Source organism: Nansenia antarctica (genome assembly GCF_963989245.1).
Source record: "Nansenia antarctica genome assembly, chromosome: 6".
NCBI lineage: Eukaryota > Metazoa > Chordata > Actinopteri > Argentiniformes > Microstomatidae > Nansenia > Nansenia antarctica.
The window spans coordinates 17,321,774-17,341,017 of record NC_137676.1 but is presented as its reverse complement, the minus strand read 5'-3'; the positions used below and the strand labels follow the sequence as shown (position 1 = coordinate 17,341,017).

The 19,244-nt window shown below is 44.9% G+C and overlaps 3 protein-coding genes across 3 annotated transcripts; 2 read left to right on the top strand and 1 right to left on the bottom strand.

Moving 5' to 3' along the window:
* Positions 1–2,165: 2,165 nt before the first annotated feature.
* On the top strand, positions 2,166–5,047 carry lsm14b (LSM family member 14B; the record flags this gene model as incomplete). Its single annotated transcript, XM_080534264.1, has 7 exons — positions 2,166–2,283; positions 2,670–2,839; positions 2,960–3,089; positions 3,389–3,577; positions 3,931–4,092; positions 4,375–4,525; positions 4,885–5,047. 7 exons carry the CDS (start codon positions 2,166–2,168, stop codon positions 5,045–5,047), a joined length of 1,083 nt encoding a protein of 360 aa, XP_080390390.1.
* Positions 5,048–6,203: 1,156 nt separating this feature from the next.
* Positions 6,204–8,261, bottom strand: LOC308160039 (proteasome subunit alpha type-7-like). The gene is made up of 7 exons (XM_080533895.1): positions 8,044–8,261; positions 7,761–7,887; positions 7,501–7,625; positions 6,989–7,111; positions 6,720–6,839; positions 6,534–6,596; positions 6,204–6,425 (listed from the first exon to the last, which is right to left on the bottom strand). Exons 1-7 carry the CDS (start codon positions 8,137–8,139, stop codon positions 6,330–6,332), a joined length of 750 nt encoding a protein of 249 aa, XP_080390021.1. The 5' UTR covers positions 8,140–8,261; the 3' UTR covers positions 6,204–6,329.
* Positions 8,262–8,724: 463 nt separating this feature from the next.
* LOC308159906 (calcium-responsive transactivator-like) lies at positions 8,725–18,041 on the top strand (the record flags this gene model as incomplete). The annotated part of the gene is made up of 11 exons (XM_080533734.1): positions 8,725–8,793; positions 9,909–9,985; positions 10,194–10,278; positions 10,677–10,812; positions 11,485–11,775; positions 12,861–13,061; positions 14,578–14,652; positions 15,310–15,402; positions 16,208–16,327; positions 17,513–17,643; positions 18,015–18,041. The coding sequence occupies 11 exons, from the start codon at positions 8,725–8,727 to the stop codon at positions 18,039–18,041; spliced, it is 1,305 nt and encodes a 434-aa protein (XP_080389860.1).
* Between the last annotated feature and the right edge of the window lie 1,203 nt (positions 18,042–19,244).

Genomic DNA, 19,244 nt, shown 5'->3' with positions numbered 1-19,244 from the left:
AATGACATCTTTGAACAAATAGAAAAAGGAATAGGGAAGTCTTTGTATGCAGATGACGGGACCTTGTGGATAAGGGGGCGGAATCTGAGATACATAGAGAAGAAAATGCAGATTGCAATTGAGAAGGTGGAACAATGGGCAAATGAGTGGGGGTTCAAATTATCTATACCTAAAACACAGGTAATAGTTTTTTCTAAACGATCGAGAGAAGTGTCATTGAAATTATATGGGCATACTTTAGAACAGGTTCATGTAATTAGATTCCTTGGTGTTTTATTTGATGAAAAGTTGACCTGGAAACAGCACACGGATAAAGTAAAAGATAAATGTAAAAAGGTCAATAACCTGTTAAGATGCCTGTCAGGGAGAGATTGGGGAGCAAGCAGAGCAGCATTGTTTAATGTGTATCAGGCTTTGATGAGGGCTTCTCTAGATTATGGATGTTTAGGATACATGTCAGCAGCAGTAAGCCATCTTAAAAAGTTGGATGTGCAACAAACACAAGGACTTGTAGTGGAGCTTTTAAAACATCCCCAGTAGCAGCAATACAAGTTGAAGTTGGGGAACAGCCACTGTGGATACGCAGAATTAAACTATTGTTAGCTTACTGGGTTAATCTCCAAGGTCAGAATAGTTCACATCCAACTAGGTCTATTGTACAAGATTGTTGGGAGCATAATAAGACTCATTATATGAGTTTTGGATGGATAGGGAATACAATAGCAAAAAGGTACGATTTAGATAAATTACGGTATAGTCCAGTAATCCCGCACTCAATTATTCCACCCTGGTTATATGTGAATCCATTAGTAGATTTAGATATACAGCAAGAACTACGAAAGAAGTCCAAACATGCACATCCTGGGAATGTGGTACAAAACTATATTGGTCAGCACTATACAGGCAAGTTCTTAATTTTTACAGATGGCTCAAAAGACCCAGAGACAGGACGTACAGGAGCTGCAGTATTCTTCCCACAGTATAAAACAGGAATTAAAAAAAGAACCACTGATCATTTATCAGTGTACACAGTGGAGCTCCTAGCAATATTGACAGCATTAGAATGGTTGGTAGAGAATAGGGTTAGTAATGCACTCATTGCCTCTGACAGTTGGGCAGCACTGTCAAGTATCAGATCGTTGAAATCATGCAGACAGGATATTGTTTTCAAGATCCATCATTTAATTTATGTAATATATAGTATGGATATCACTGTTTGCTTTGTTTGGGTTCCTGCTCATGTAGGGGTAGAAGGAAATGAAGATGCGGATATATTAGCTAAGCAGTCACTTAAATCAGAATCAATAGAAATGGATATTCCACTTAGTAAAGCTGAGGTAAAATCAATCATTAAAAAACACATGCAGGAACTATGGCAAGAAAACTGGAACAGAAATGAAACAGGAAGGCATTTGTTTAACATTCAAAAGAAAGTCGGAATAGGAAGTAGGATGGGCAGGAACCGGAAAGAAGAGACAGTGATATCCCGGCTCAGGATAGGTCATACTGGGTTGAATGACACACTTTACAGAATAGGAAAACACCCAAACGGCATTTGTGCACACTGCAATAACCCGGAATCTGTTCAGCATGTGCTGCTGGAATGTGGAAAATATGAAGAACAGAGAAAGCTCCTGAAAGCAGCAATTCAGAAAGTTAAGTTAAGGTTTACTGTAGGGAACTTACTTGGAAACACAGATAAAGTAAATAACCAGGTAATTAAATATCTGAAAGAAACAGGATTGATAGGTAGGATTTAACCCTACCCCTCCCCACCATTTTGTTTATTTCTTTCATTTACATTTTTCCCCCTACCCCTCCCCACCATTTTGTTTATTTATTTCATTTACAATTTTCCCCCTGTCAAGCTAACGTTCCACACAGTCCGGTAGGGGGTGGTAATGAGCCACACAGTCCAGTAGGTGGCGGTAATGCACCTTAAGCTGGTTGCCAACCGCCAATCAAATAAAAAGAAGAAGAAGGCTGGACATGTCCCATGTGCACAGGTGCACCTGAGTGAAACGAAGAGGCGTGGGCGTGGCTTACCGGTTTGTGTCACTCACTATAAATTCTATCCGATGGCGCGCCGCACGTGTGCTGCTGTATGGAATTCAACAACAACGCAGAAAACTAAAGGCCTATTAAGTGCCATCGGTTCAGCAGCCATGAGCGGAACGCCCTACATCGGCAGTAAGATAGGCTTGATTTCGAAAGCTCTAAATCGATACGAGGGCATCTTATACACAATTGATACGGTGAATTCGACGGTGGTGTTGGCGAAGGGTGAGTGATTGCTTGCCAAACGAATGCCCATGCTGCGGTGAGGCTAAAGGTTTGGCCTAGCCATTCCCTAGTCATGTAGGCTGTAGCCAAACTTTCACATCACATGCCCTTGACTTGAACATAGTAGACTACTGATAAAAAATATAGGCGGTGATCATCCTCCTGTGACTTGAGTCTTGAGTTGGCTTTGTCAATGAAATTGAAAGATGTATTTATGTAAACCAGCTCTTTTTCCCTCTTTTATTTTACCCTTGGCTCTCTTGTTTTTAGTCTTTTTTCCAAGCACCAGGGGAGCCCCCCCCCTCCTAAATTTCGTTGTATGGTACCTGTACTGTATTAATGACAATAAAGACCATTCATTCATTCATTCCTCTTTTCTTGGACAGTGAAGTCGTATGGATCAGAGGGGCGACCTACAGACAGACCAACTCCACCCAAAGATGACATCTACGAATACATCATCTTCAGGGGAAGTGACATTAAAGACATCACACTGTGTGAGCCTCCGAAATCCCACCACGGGCACGGCCTACCGCAGGACCCTGCCATAGTGCAGGTATGTAGGCTATGTATGTATATGCATGTGTGCCTGCCCTAACCCAGTCCATACATCAAAAACAGCTTGTGCTGTTACACTGTTAAAACTACCATTTATCCCCCTCCTTCTCTGGTTCAGTCTTCCATCGGCAGTTCAGCAAGCTCTTACCCCAACCAAGGACAATTCAGTCCTTTCAGGATCCCCTCATATAACCAGCTAGCTGCCAGCTCCTTGCTCAACCAGCAGTATGCTGCAGCACTTGGCCTGGGTGAGTTAGTAGACTGATCAAGTGAATGTTGGGCTCACAGTTGGTGAGTCACTTGGTAAGAAGAATGTCTATTGATTTATTTACTTGGGCTTCAGATTGGAGTGCTTGGATGAAAGATCTTTTCATCCTATTAGTGAAGGTTCAATGGAAATACAGCCTGTGAGGGACAATTGTGTGAAATGATTACTATGAACAAAAGTACATTTAGTCTATTAATATGGCACACAGGCTCAACAGGTGCTTCAAATGAGAATGTCCAACTTGTGGGTCACTAATACTGTGTTAATTGTTTTCCCCAGGGGCTGGACTTCAAGGCCCTCAGGTGAGAAGAGGTCCTATGGTGGAGCAGGCAGTCCAAACAGTGCCTGCAGAGAAGGCTGGGCCGAAAAAAGGTCTGGGTGTATCCCAGGACCAGCGTCGGGACACCAGTAAGCCCCAGCAGGCTGGACGAGGGAGCCCACAGACCCAGAGACGCTCTGGGCCCATGGGTAAGCAGACTTGGCGGCAGGGGCAGGGTGGAAAGGCCCTCACCGGAGCAAGCTGGAGGGGTACAGTATCTCCTAAAGTCTTTTCACTTGCAGGTGGGTCAGATCCTGGTAGGACATCTCAAGCACAGAGCGAGGGCAATGAGGAAAACAGGCCGCCACCGCCAAGGAGGAGACAAGGTCATTCTTTTACACCTAGACCTTTGTTACGCCTAGACCTATCACTGATAAACTACAGATTTTGTGATGTGTGAAATGTGATGTGCTGTGGAGAGATTTCAATAGTGTCCTCCGCTTGTGGGATTGACCTTTGCTTATAATAATATTGAAGTAAAGACGTTTTCATTTTGTTATAGGAGCCCGTAGGTCGAGGAACCGGGGTAGGGGTCAGCTCATTGTGGGAAACTCCAAGACGAGCACCCTCAAGTTTGAGTCAGACTTTGACTTTGATTCTGCAAATGCGCAGTTTAACAAGGATGAGCTGGAGAGGGAGATGCAGGACATGTTGAACATCAAAGGTTTGTTGCATAACAATAGCCACAAATTCACAACTGTGCAGATTTCCTGCACGCTAGTGTCTCCTTTGCATGATTATGCATGCGATAACACCATCTGCAAGCCTCTCGTAGCCTCAAGCCACTTGCTTTCAACTATCATTTAGAACGCACGCTTCCCTGGGTTGTGATGATGGCACGCCTTCATTTTCCCACTTGGCGATGGGTGCCAAGCTTTTCAGAGCACGGGTGGGTCACTGTTTTCATCTTGAGTACAGGATCTGTGTATCTTCAATCTCTCGCCAGACACAAAGGATGAGGGGGAGGAAAAGGCTGAATCAGGAGGGGACAAGCCACCCAGTGAGAAGACTGAGGAGGAGGATCTCTTCGGGCCTAAGTGCTACTACAACAAAGCCAAATCCTTCTTTGACAACATCTCGTCAGATAATAAATCCAGGTAAATATTTGAAACGCTCAGTTGAATAGGTTTAATAACAAGTTGAAGTAAGTTTCCCTAAACCAGTGGTTCTCAAACCTCTCCTCGGGGACCACCAGCCGTTCCACACTATTTGATCTGTTCCACCACCAGCACACCTGATTCAACTAATCAAGTGCAAAGCAATTATGGTTTGTACTCGATTAGTTGAATCAGGTGTGCTGGTGGTGGAACAGATCAAATATGTGGAACGGCTAGTGGTCCCCGAGGAGAGGTTTGAGAACCACTGCCCTAAACTGATGTTTTCCACATCTGAAAGCTTTGTCGATTGGAAACAGTCTAATTCATGAATAACGAGTGCCCTACTTGTCTGTGCCTAGACGCACTACCTGGGCAGAGGAGCGGAAGCTTAACGTCGAGACCTTTGGAGTTCCCGGTCGGTTCCTCGGGGGCCGTGGGTTCCGTGGGGGCTACCGTGGCCGGAGAGGGTGGGGGGCAGCACAGCGTCTGCCCCCGCAAAGGGTTGGGAGCACGAGGCAGTGAGGTTCAGGTAAGGAAGTCCTTTTGTGTGCATGTCAACTCCACCTGGGTGGTATTCCATCAATGTTGCCAAAGGAAAGAAAACAGGCTTATTTTGTCTAGGAAGACTTATCAAACATATGCCTGGTTTTTCCTTTAGCAACGTTGATGGAATACCCCACTGGACCTTTTTGAAAAATTGTCTGTTCAGACTGCTGCATTGCCAGGTATCAGAATTGTATGTTTGGTCCAAATCAGGATTCAAAAGATCAGATTCCATGTCAAGAAAAATACATCAGCTGTATATCTGATATGCCCAAAACACCAGATGTGATTCAGATTTGACATTATGTGTTTCATGCTAATGGAAGTAATCAACAGTGCCAGGCTGTTGATTACTGCCCACTTAGTGAAATAAGCTGTCATGATGGAAACACATTTGTGGCAGTCTACCATCAAGCTAGCACTCAGGATAGATAAGTTGGGCACTTATCTCTTTCCATTTTTCAACAGATCTCATTTGGAACGGCCACAGAGCTTGAATACCCATGAAGTGGTCTTGTGTATATACCTTTGTTTTTGTGGTCGACCAAAAAATATTTATTTCGATTCCTCCACCACCATTAGGTGACTCGAAAAGAATGGACATATATTTAGTTAGGCTTTTGGGCCCTGAATTAAAATTTACAACAGAATTTGTGAATTGTATAGGAAGTGAATGTTACTTTTGCATTTCATTTGTGCCTTTTGGTAAATCAAAACTGCGACTACATCATTGTTTTGCATTTCTACCTTTTGTAATAATGATTAATGACTGACATTTTCACATCACTTCCTTGATTATGTAAATGCAAAATTCGACCATGAAGGTGGTGAGGGGAAAAATACACTCAGTTAGTTTTTTTGATGTACGGTATTATAAATGTTACTTATCAATATGATGTGCAATAACGTAATACAGACCAGATGTCTGCATAAAAGATTGAATTCCCATGTATTGGTTTGTGTTCTATCATTTTGAGGAAATGAAGTGAGATGCTTGAATTGCTACCAAGCCATTAATAAACATGGGTCAATGCTGATCTCCTTGTTATCCTTGTCTGCAGCCTGCTGAGCCCTGGTTTATTGGGCCCCATTCAAAATGAGTGACTGTGACTCGCTAATTAGTTTGCATACAAATATTGTTTATTGGTGATGTGTTTACATGTTATTGGTCCATAAGACAAGCCGCATGTAAACAATGGCATTCCTGATACCGTATTTTAAAGGCACATTGCTTAAATGGTCATCGCTTCTTCACTCTCAATCAGGGAATGGTAGTTTTTTTCTTTTTGTGATCGGCTTCCTCCTTTTCTTTTTGAATAGCCGAGACGTATTCCTCAATTTCTTCTAGAACCAGAAGCTAGAGGGGTGAGGGAGAATGGGACATTATAAATAGCATTCAATTTACCCGAGGTACTTTCAGATGAAATTGTCTGGATTTGAAGAAGACTAATGAATTTCAACCGACCTTCATTGGCGTGTCATGCTTCATGATAGCCAGCTCAATATTCTTAGCTCCAGACTGGACCACCTGTGAACACAGAAAACAGACTTTATGACTGAGGAACATTTGAGTTTTGTTTTCCAGATCGATCACTAGATGGTAGAGGTTTATCCAGTTGTGTTACCAATCAACAAGGGTAGTACGTCTCACCTCAAGCAGCGCCCTGATGGTCAGTTTAATGACCTCCGCGTCAGACTCCATATCCTCTGCTTTATAATTCTTCTCCAGGAATTCCCGCACAGTTTTGGCAGATCTTCCAATGACGTTTGCCTATATGCACATTCACATTTTTGAGACTTTTACCTCTGAGTATGTTGTGTGGTAGCCCTATATTTGCTTATTCATTGGGCCAATGGTAGAAAGGTTTTCAAGGAACAGAAATGTATTCAGTATTTCAAGAGATTTCAGGGTCCCCCTACCTTCCAGGCATGGTATGTTCCGGAGGGGTCTGTTTGGTACAGTTGGGATGTTCCATCAGAATCAAACCCCATGATGAGGGCAGAGATCCCAAAGGGCCTTCGACCATTGCTCTGGGTGTAGCGCTGGAAGTGAAAGAAATCATCTATTAGCATAATTAAATTGTATTATCTCGCGCATTGGTTATATCATAGTCAAGTGCAAAATAAGTCAACAATGTTTACAAATACACCTGTCTTAAACTGAATATGGGCTGATAAGGGGCAGCTGTGGCTCACGAGGTAGAGCCGGCGTCTAATGATAGCAAGTTCAGGGGTCACTTTGAACCCTCGCTGGCCATATGTTGAGGTGTCCTTGAGCAAGGCACTGAATGCCTAATTGCTCCAGGGTAGCTGTCTATGGCGGACCCCTTGCCTAGAGCCTAAAAATACCAAATTCCAACAATTGACTGACAAGTTCATTGCATGGCAATAAAAACCAATTAATGAATTAAGCCGCAGCTAGGTTACTTCACCTGTTTAATGTTGGATACGAAGCGTGTGATGTACTCCACCGTCACAGGGTCTTCCACAGTTAGCCTGTGACTCTGGCACTCCACCCTGGCCCTGTTGATTACGATCCTGGCGTCTGCTGTCAATCCTGGCCAAAAAGGACATGATACACCAATTAACAATCAAACTTTGTGAATAAATAATACACACCATAGTCCGTCATTCAGTGTCTGTTCAAATGATTTGTCAGTTGGCCACAATACAATACAGACATCAGGCCTACCTGCAAAAGCCATAAAAACGTTGTCGTCCAAGGGGCAAATTTTGCGCACCGTTCTGTCGTCTTGAAGTTTGGCGACAGATTTCTTCTCCACTCCCAGCACAACAATGTTCTTTCCTCGTACTCCAACCTATGAAAGCATTTTACATAGCATCTATTGGCACTAGACCCGGTTTATTTTCAGACAGTTTAATCACTATGAAAAAGAATAACTTAACTTCATTTGGCAACTTATCCCTGCTGTGTGCGTAAATGTGTCAGAGGCGCGCCGTGCTAAACTACTTACAGCGGTTGACCCTTTTTTAACCGCCTCCTGAGCGTACTCCACCTGGAATAAGTGTCCATCAGGCGAGAACACTGTGATTGCGCGATCGTAGCTCATCGTTCAGGGTAGATTGATTGTATAGGACGCGTAGCCTCACAGATTATGCTTGTCTTTGAATTGATCAGCGCCCTATAACAAAAGTGAAAGTGACCTGGCTGAATGAAACTGCAAAATCACGTTCAACATCATTAGGCACAGCGCCTCTCCCTGACTTCAGTGCCCCGACCGTTATTGCAGCTATCTGTCACATTTACGTCGGAGAGAGAGCGTATTGGCTGTCGTGAATCAAAGAACAGTCCTACTACTATGAAAAAAGTGAAGGCTACTGTAGCGGTCTGGGTTATACCAAAAAAATTACAGAGTGAATATCTCGCCAATAACAAAACCTTTCATTGGAAAAGTGTGTTTTTGGGGACGATGTCCATTATTGCAACAGAACCGAATATGCGTGATGAATTTGCTTCGAGTACCATTAGTGGTTTATTGCAAGGTTAAATTTAATGTTGGATCAATCCAAAGGGTTCAACACCCCTATTTGTCAGAAATGGAAAACCTAACTATGTAATAGAGGGGCTGTGCGCGCACGATAATAAATGTTAGAATAAAAAAGAAGCGATCATATTTTTTTCCAAATAAAAAAAAATGTCAGTTGCATTTTCATCGGCGCGGCCAAGGAGTAAAGGAGAGGTAACTCAACAAACGATTCAAAAGGTAATGTGGTTTTCTGCATCACTACATCAGGAGAATGCCTTGTATCTGCTCGGCGTGGGGAGCGTGTAGCGAGTCAGCCAGTGTCAATGGTGGGAAAGTATAGGCTAGTGAACATCAGCCTCAGAGATGAAACCTGCTCCAGTACAATGCGATCTAAACAAAGCCAGGGTACAGGATGTGCAGCTAATAAAAACGCACTGACTCACACACCGTTAATGCTGGTGTCTGTGTTCAACGTTGTGTTCGGGTTTGACTTTCAAGGTGTTATGCGTTAAGTCTTAGTGTCGGAAATGATAGAAGAAGCTGAAAATGTATATCACAAAAAAAAGAAATAATGCATTGACTAGTAGTTTACATATAGCCTAATTTAGAGTTTTATTTTTTATTTTACCAGTGTCTGAAATATTGCTTAGTGCATGCACGTATGGAATTTTATTTTTGTACACTTACCGTGTAGCAACATTTTATCTGCTGAAAATATATACAGACTTGTATATATTGTTTGGCTACTAAAGATAACCATGGCAGTAGGCCTGTGTCAGAATACTAGAGGCAGGTGGACAGAGATGATGGTCTGACTCCGGCGACAGGGAGTGATTATAAAATGTCTAACGGGACAGCCTACGTGCAACATCCTTAAACCTTTGTTAATCCTTGATGTAACTACAGTATACAAGATCAATTTAACGATCCGATGTGATCAGAGCATCTGAATTGCTTTTCATGTGTTAGAGCGCACTATTTTAAAATGATTTAGGCTACTGTGCGTAGGTTGCTGCCTACACGTGCGACACTGTCCCTTGTTCACAATTGCCTTTTACTGATGTTGGGATGTTGCAAATGTGATTGGATGTGGCCAAACTGTAGGCTTTTTAAGAGTCACCGAATATAAGAACAACTCTGTCCCACTTAAACCATCTCTTCTGTCCCGAGGCCTTTTCTGGCGACGTGTAAAATACTCCAAGAAAAACATCTGACCCAGATAAATGTCTTCTGAGATCAGGAAAGAGAGGAAAGGGAAAAAAATAACATGCGCGCGAGTTCCGAGAATTCAGGACACGTGTTCATTAATTATAGCACTCAAATCATTCATAACATGTGTTTGTCTTCTAAAGATGCTGGATGAAAATCACCATCTGATACAATGCATAATGGATTATCAGAGCAAAGGGAAGACAGCCGAATGCACACAGTAGGTGTCCAAACCTGTCCATATCACCTATCCTTACCAGATGTATGTACCTGTATGTTGGCTGTAGATCACAGATATTCTACACTCACTGTATATTTCAATGAGGATAAGTTTTATGCATGAAGATATTCTCTTGTCATACGGCTGATGATCAATTCAAAGGCTGTTGCCAGTGCATCTACAGTATATACTGTCTCTGGTTCGACAGGTATCAGCAGATATTGCACAGAAACCTGGTCTATCTAGCCACGATAGCCGATTCTAATCAGAACATGCAGTCACTGTTACCTGCGGTAAGTCTGGCATGAGCGACATGTGAGTTTACAAGCAATACAATGGAGCCCCCTATTGACCTATCTTTCTCTCTCTCTCCATCTCTCTCTTTCTCTATCCTTCTTGCTCTCTCTCCCCCCCCCTCTCTCTCTCTCACTCTCTCTCTCCCCCTCTCTCTCTCTCTCTCTCCTCTCTCTCTCTCTCTTTCCATCTCTCTCTCTTTCTCTATCCTTCTTGCTCTCTCCCCCCCTCTCTCTCTCTCCCCCCCCCCCTCTCTCTCTCTCCCCCCCCCCTTTCCCCCCCCCCCCTCTCTCTATATACATGTATATATATATATATATATATATATATATATATATATATATATATATATATCCTGCTATAACTTCTTGTTCCTCTCATCTCCTTGCCCTGACAGCCACCGACTCCCAACATGAGCGTGGGTCCTGCCGGAATGGGGCAGAGTGGGGGCAGTCACTCCCAGACCAACCTCAATGACAGCCTGACCCCTGGCCTGCCCCCCACCTCAATGATGCAGGGTCAGATGAGCAATGGTGGGACCCCCCCCCCCCCCCCTCACACTCACACACACCTCCATCCAATGCGTCCGTACATATGGTTGCCTGGCCTCTTGTCCGACTGCTTGTCTTGCTCCTCGCTACTGACTGACTGCTCCGTGTCTGTCTGTGCATCCTCCTCGTGCGTCTGACTGACTGCCTGTCTACCTCTCCTTTTTTTGCATGGCAGCTTCTCTGCTCTCGAGTACTCCCCTCTGTCCAGCTCATGTTCTACGTATCCATACAGGTGTCTGTCGTCTTAGCTACCTGTCCCCTCATATCTACCTCTTCTCCATTTACATTTACGGCATTCAGCAGACGCCTTTATCCAATGCGACTTACAACAAATACATTTGTCTAAGTAGGTGAATCATCTAATCCATCAGTCATCGCAATAAAAAGTAATCTATGCCCGGGCCAGAGGCCATTGGCAGTCAAAATTCTAAAACAAGGAAGATTTATTTTTTTTTCTTCGTTTTTTTTCTTCCCACATGATATCCGCACCCCAGATTCTAAACTCCTCATTCTAGTCCTCATTGAATCACACACACACACACAAGTGTCCTGTGCAAATAGCGATGAACTGAATGTGTTGCGTTTCCATGGTTGCCCCACGGCTGAGCTGCTCTGCTCTGCTCTCTGACGTGTGCGTGTGTGTCGTAACGCCAGGCCCCAGCCACGCTCCCATGCAGCAGCAGCAGCAGCAGCAGCAGCAGCCCGGTCAGACGCAGTCGGCCGTGCCTTCCTCCTCCTCATCTCTGAGTCTGCCGGCCAGCGGCCATGGTGGCTCTGCGCTGCCTGCCTCGGGCGCCGGTTACAGCCACCCCGCTCCTTCCTCCCAGGGCCCTGGTGGCCCCACCCCCGGCCCGGGCTATGGCTCCTCCTCCTCATCCTCCTCCTCTTCCTCTACCTCCTCTTCCTCCTCCCGCAGCAACCTCAACAACATGCAGCCCAACCCAGGTGAGCCAGGTGCAAGGGAGTCCAGTGTCCAGGGGGCTCCAGTGGTGCGTAGAGCCGTAGACATTCTGATGCTGCAGGAAAAGTGAGTGGGCTTGTGAGGGTTTGAGTGGCTAGTCTCCATCGGAGTGAATGTTAGAGATCTGGAGAGGGAGGGGGGGGATGTTTAGAGGGCAAGTGAAACAGAGGACAAATGAAATCGGAGATGATAATAGGGAGGGAGGGTGGGAGGGAGGGTGTGAAGGCACAGGTGTTTGTCCCAATCAGTAGGGTGAAGAGAGGGATGGGAGTGAGTTCTGCCCCCCCGAAATCATGGCAGGAAAGGTGACGAGAACCTCAAATTGCCGGCCCATTATATGGACATGACACGATTTGTTACAGATGGATAATTGACTTGTCCAAGCAATGGACTCATTAGAGAAGGTTTTAATCACCCACAGCTCCTCCACACCATTCTCAATGTCACCCCCCCTCCACACACACACACACACACACACACACACACACACGCCCCACACCCTTGATGTGCTGGACTTAACACTTCATAATCTCTGAATGTCTTCTTTGTCCTGTATGAAAGACAAACCAATCCAAACACATTCAGTTCATCCAGGCTGGCAGCCCCTCCACTTCCAGTCTTAGCAACAGTAGGTCCCCACCTCCCTCCCTGCTTCAGGCCCTCCTCTCCTCTCCTGACCCCTGACCTCTGACCCCTGACATGCAGCCCGCCTGTCCATGGTTGTACCTCCATGTGTACTTATCTCTGTTTATGCACTACCCCTCCCCCCCCTTCTTTTTGGCTTTGTTTGCATTACACAGCATTTGAAAGCCTCTCTTCTAACCTCTCTGAGTTTGTATTAACAAAATCATTGGTTGCTCTCTGGCTGTCATGGCCCCTCCTCCCTTTAGCTTTTCATTTGACTCTGCCTGTTTCAGTTCTGATGATGTCGATGTTGATGATGATGATGATGACGACAATGATGTTCTGTATGCTGTCGCTGATGATGTTGAACCTGTGTGTATTAAATGTGTAAAAGATCTCTCCCCCAAACCCTCCCCCCAAACCCCACCCCAACCCTCCTCTCCAGTCTCCATGATGCAGCAGCAGTCAGCCACACCCCATTACACCTCCACCCAGGCGGGGGGCCAGCAGCACTACCAGGGCCAGCAGCAGTCCATGGGCATGATGGCACAGGGTAGCCAAGGCAACAGCATGATGGCCCAGGGTAGCCAAGGCAACAGCATGATGGCCCAGCGGCCCATGGGAACGTACCGGCCCTCACAGCAAGGTAGGTGACGGCTTTTCCCCCTCTAGGCTGCCGTATGATTAGCTGTGTGATTGTGCTGTTGGGGGCATGCTGCGTCTGCAGGGGTGCATGATGGGGCTCGCTGTGTGCGTGTGCGTGTGCGGGTGTGCGCGTGTGCGTGTGCGTGTGCGTGTGCGTGTGGTGGAGGAGTACATGTTTGCGTCGGTGGAGGCTGGCGGAGGTAGAAATCGGAGGACGGGGTCTCATCACACGGAACGAGGAACGGTTCTTCATTCACAATGAGCCCCGTCCACTGATTCCCACCTCCGCCAATGAGAAAGCCCAGACTGTTTCTCGTAGAGTAAGTTAGATCAGTCGTCGTTCCTGAAAGGTTTGCAGACAGAGCTCGACTGGTTGCGGTTGTTGAGTCAGATTGTCAGGTTCGAGTGAATGGCTGACAGGTGTTCCTGTCCCGCAAAGGACGTGCTTACGTCTTCCTCTTGTCTTGAGTTGAGGGCGCTAACTAATAAGCCGGACCGATACGGCGGATGTGATGTATGACATGGGTTGAGCGTTGCCATGGCACCCCAGGTGCGTCGCTAGGGTTATCTCGACTGTCTTTATGGTCCGCCTGTGACTTTAAGAGGCAGACCAAAGATTTATCGCTGCTGTCACATCGTGTCCCGGTCTCTGTAAATCATGTTACCCATGCTGTGTCAGCGGGTGTCTATAAATAGTGATATCAGATAGAGTACTGATCTGCTGCCGGACTTTCAATGGAAAAAATGGTTCTTCTTATTCTCATCTGTCGATGACACGCAAGGTTTATTTCGGGTTTCTTTTAGCAGTCTGGGGTGTTAATATTGTGGGTTTCTATGGATGTCTTTAAGGGTTTAAAGGAGAGGAGTGGCATCTGGAGTTTCTGCACACCACCAAGATCAGCTTCTTCCCTACCATTGGCCCTCTGTGATTTTGTTTTGAGAACTTTCATTCTCTTTCATTGGTAATTTTCAAAAGACTCTCTTTCATTTCGTTCCCGTGGGATTCTTACCTTTATTACGGCTCTGGAACATTCAGGAACATTCCGAAATTAGATGACCCAAATTGCAGTCATAATTCAGTTGTCCTTTTTTCATCTTTTTTTGATGATTCATTTCCTATTCATTCCATCAATTCACAATTTAGATCATAGGTCATATTTAAAACAGACTAGCTGAAGACTGAACTATTATTGAATTTCCCCTCTGGGATCAATAAAGTCTATCTATTATTCATTTTCGACAACAGGCAGGCATAATAAACACCTCAGAAACTACCATTTGCTCAGCTGGATCTAGCTAGTAATAACACTTAAGACTGAATTATTTCAGCAGGAAAAAGCTTCTCATAACATAAGTATCCGCACTCTCTCTCTGACACACACATACACACACACACACACACACACACACACTCCAACTGCCTGAGCATCCCTGGCAGCGCCCCCTTTAGTCATCCACACAGAGGCCCATTGGTCAGACCAGCTGATTAACCAATCCTGGTGTCGCCTGTCTTGCAGGATCTGCAACGCAGTACATGGGACAAGACGAGTTCTACGGAGAGCAGTACGGACACACTCAGAATTACCCTGATGGTAATCATGCAGGGCCTTAACCCGGCTCACACACACTCACACACACTCACACACACACACACACACACACACACACACACACACACACGCACACACTCAAGCACACACATGTACTTGTCATCCCCTCTCAGCGTCATCCCACTGCCCTGTGTCCGAGTTACTCCGATCCTCCAAGTCCAATCCTCTGGGTTATTGGTTATTGTCTTCTTTTCCACCTCATGTGGGAGTTCAATTGGAGCTCTTTCTATGGTCATAATGTTTCCGGAATTATGATTATAAAGAGCTGAGGTTGGTCTCAAAACTGTTTTCTCCCAGTGTGTCCCTGTCAATAGCTTCCCCTTTGGTGTGCCGAAATTTCAGATTTCCGTTTTTGTTGTGTGTGTGTGTGTGTGTGTGTGTGTGTGTGTGTGTGTGTGTGTGTATCTGTTTGTTCAGGACAGCTCAAACTGATCGTAGGGTGTTTCTCTGTGCTTTGTGTGTTTGTGAGTTGATAAGTATGTGAGTGTCGGAGGCATCGCAAGCGTCTGTTTGTGCTCTGGTCATCTTCTCTTGGTGCACGTCTAGGGATGCTTTTATACACTGTCAGCACTTTCCACTGTGTCTGAGGAGCCACTTGAGGGAGTTGTTTTGGCATGTGCTCTTTCCTGCCCCCTACAGGTCACGGGGAGTACTCCTACCAGCAGTCATCATACGGTGAACAGGGCTATGAGAGGTCCTTTGATGAATCCTCACAACACTACTATGAAGGAGGTGCGTACTGTACCCAGCCTTACAACATCCGACCGCAGTATCTTGTATTAGTTAGGATGAAATTCTTCCTAAGGCATCTCTTTAATCCTGGTTATTTTAACTGACTTGGTTGCCATAGTAACGGTGATAAGGGTTCTAGACTTCCTGGCACCAGGCCAAGACATAAGTGCCAGATGTTTTTTTATGGCCAACTTGTTGATCACCATCTATAAAGATATTAGTAACATTCCTTTGTTCCTAGCTGGTTGGCCACAGATGTGTGAACAGTCAGGTGTGTGAGCCCAGGTCTGAATTAATTGTCTTAATCCAACTATCCTTTGAGCATCAACTTTATTCCTCACCCATTTGGATTTTATGCTTCAATATCAATTATATCATAATTACACGTATATATATATATGTATAAAGATAGTGTGGCGTAACCTACCCTAGCCCAGTAAGTCTTGAGGTAATTTTTTTACCTTACTCTTTGTCGAGCCGGATGAGTAGAGGACTACAGTAGGGTGACCAGATGTCCCGAGTCAGCGGGTGGTTCGCACATTCAGCCAGCTCCCTATATCCACGTGGGGCCGTTGCATGGGAACATGAATGCTGTTTCCTGATAGGCTGAAGACGTTCCATAGAATCTGGACGTTCTGCTGCAACTGAACATGTCGGTGCTTGGTTGCGGCGCTTGGTTGCAGATGGACACTGGCCCCCGTGGCCGCGCAAAGCGGGACATCTGGTCACCCTAGACTACAGTGATGACTTTCATTTGATTCAGGTCAGTAGTGTTGATGTCACAGTGGGTCTGTGTGTCCCACAGGCAACTCCCAGTACACCCAGCAGCAGGCCCAGTACCAGCAGGGCTCAGGCCAGCAGCAGCCATTCAGCCAACAGCAGTACTCTTCTCAACAGGGCTACAGTGGGCAGACACAGGGCTACGGTAAGGAATGTGTCGGAATATACTTTTTCTCTCGAAATAAAGAACACAAGACAGACAACATTAATTGGGATGAATCAAATGAACGATTTATTGTCATTCATTCAATACTCAATTCATGTTCAAGTAAAAATACAACAGCAATAATCAACAGAAAGAGCAACAACATATTCTAGGTGAAATAGAATAGTTGTTTACTGGAAGACACAGCTCCCAAAGAGTCTCTGACGAGAAGTTGAACATTAATTTGCTATATACTGAAAAATACCATGTAAATCATGTGTGTGGAGATTCTCACAGACTTAATCTCATTGATTTAATTAGGATGTCGGATTTTCTGGCTGATTACTTCATGCGGCAGAATCCATTTATTCCTCCTACCTAGACTGGCAAGGGGGTAGTGGTGCCCTAGTGGATAGTGATACTGGTGATCAAAAGGTCATGAGTTCAAATCCCACCTGGGAACACCACCACTAGTATGCCCTTGAGTAAGGCACTTAGCCCTAAATTACTCCAGGGAGACTGTCCCTGTAATCTCTAATTGTGAGTCAGTTTGGATAAAAGTGTACAAAATAATTTAATTTGCCAAACTTACCTGTGACACTTGTATATCACCCCGGGGTCATCATTGTCTAGATTCCCCACCTATCTTATGTTCTCTAAACATAGCTTTTGACACACAAGACTACGTAATAATAACACATTACACATAAATTAGTTGTTCCTGGTGAGGAACATAACTGTAATGCTTAAAACCTTCTGCTACATACGTTTTAAGACATGGTCACAACAAAGTGTAAGAAATAATATGAATGAAAGTTCAATAAGAGGTCAGGACTGACATCCATTCACAGGACCAATTGTGATTCCTTCAAATGCATACACACGTGCATGCACACTCACACTCACACTCACACTAACACTCACACACACACACACACACACACACACACACACGCACACACGCACACACACACACACACACACACACGCACACACACGCACACACGTACACGCACACACGTACACGCGCACACACACACACACACACACACACACACACAGACACACACACACACACACACACACACACACTCACACTCACACTCACACTCACACACACACACACACACACACATGAATTGCTTGCTTGCTTGATTAATGATTGATTGTGATATTCTCCCTCAGGTCCAGGTCAGGGTGCCTCCTCCCAGTACTCCCAGTATCAGCAGGGTCAGGGCCAGCAATACAGCTCCTACAGAGCCTCCCAGACTGGCCCTGGGGCACAGACACAGAGACCCTATGCCTACGCTGAACAGGTACATACACACACAGACAGAGAGCCACACCAACAGGTACACACACACACACACACACACACACACACACACACACACACACACACACAGACAGAGAGCCTACACCAAACAGGTACATATACCGGTACACACAGACACAGGCATTTTGTACAAAAGACATGACGACCTAAAAAATGGGTAAGTGGGTCAACTCTCTGGAGAAGGCATATTCAAGGACAAAGGGGGCGATGACCTAACATGTGCCTTGGATGCTTCTACTACACCATGCTACTCCTCCTCATACTGTCTACTGTAGGTCTCGCAATGATGAGAGCAACACTAGCAAACGCAGATCACACACAAATGTTTCTTCTTTTGCCTTTGTCTCTTAGGGTCAATATGGAAACTACCAGCAATAAAGCATCACTTCCTGGGAAGACTGTTGGACGAATTAGGCAAGGGAATAGTTCTGTGAATACCACATAACAATTGTGTGCAAACTTGTCTCCGATCCTTTATCAGCTCCGAGTCCTTTTTGTTTGCTAAGACGTGGTTTAGGACGCTAGCCTAAATCAGACCCATCGCCCACTAGTCTTGTTTGTTATTTTATCATTGAGAGAAGGGCCAGGAGGTCTAGCATGAAGCACCTCATTTCACCCCTCTCTCCTCCTTGCTCACTAACATGGTTCCACTCAGTGTGCCAAGGAGTGCTGGCCACTCTGATAACACATCATAATGGACCCCCTTTAAGTATTTGGAACATTGACATGGGCACCACAATAAGTGTTGACTACTGGTTTAGTGCATTCACTCAATATACAGTATACTTTTTGTTCTCAAAATGTCTCCCTTATCTCTCTTTCTCATTCCTTTCTGTCCTCCACCTCTATCTTTTCCCCCGCTCTCTCTCCTCTTCCTGCTCCTTCCTCTTTGTCTTTGACAGGGTGCACAAGATAAGTGTTGTCTTTAAGATTGTAGCTGTAAATGCGCTAATTAAGCCAAGAAAAGAAAGCCCACTTTCCCTGAGATGTATCTAATGGCAAACTCTCAGCGTCTGTTTATCCAGTGAAGAGAAATTATGTTAATTCATGATAAGAAATTGCATACAGTATATGAGGGTGAAAAAGTCTGTGCTTCAACCTGATTCAATCAGGGGAGTTGTTTTTAATCTGTTAGCTAAACTGTGGAGTTGTGTATGTGTGTGGTATAACTGAACATTCCCTGCTACCACTCTTCGTATCTACGTCTTTGTAAGGTTATAGACACAATAGATGATTGATAATTGCTGATTAATTTAGATTTCGTCAGAGAGTGCATCATCAACAATAATAGTCTTACAACGAACATGTAACCAATACAGTACATTTTACTGATAAGCTCCTTTTATTTATTTGAATGGATTTCACCGTGCATATGTTTCTACCATGTGGAAGTAAAGGGTCCCTCCCTATCTATGTTAGTGCCAGTCTGGTGCAGAACTTGATTTTTGTCTTAATTAAATGCCTTTATTCTAGCTCTCGATTCATTTAGCCTTCTAATCAAAGTTCATTTATGTGTAATCATAATAATTAATGTCCACTTAGTGGGACTTTTTTGTACTGTGCTACTTTGTCTGGACTTGT

Excerpts from the sequence above, each read along its gene's own strand:
- LOC308160039 (XM_080533895.1), bottom strand. The coding sequence starts at position 8,139 with ATGAGCTACGATCGCGCAATCACAGTGTTCTCGCCTGATGGACACTTA. Across the intron at positions 7,888-8,043 it reads TTAAAAAAGGGTCAACCGCT|GTTGGAGTACGAGGAAAGAA; the intron begins GTAAGTAGTTTA and ends ATGCTTTCATAG. Across the intron at positions 7,626-7,760 it reads CGTTTTTATGGCTTTTGCAG|GATTGACAGCAGACGCCAGG; the intron begins GTAGGCCTGATG and ends CTTTTTGGCCAG.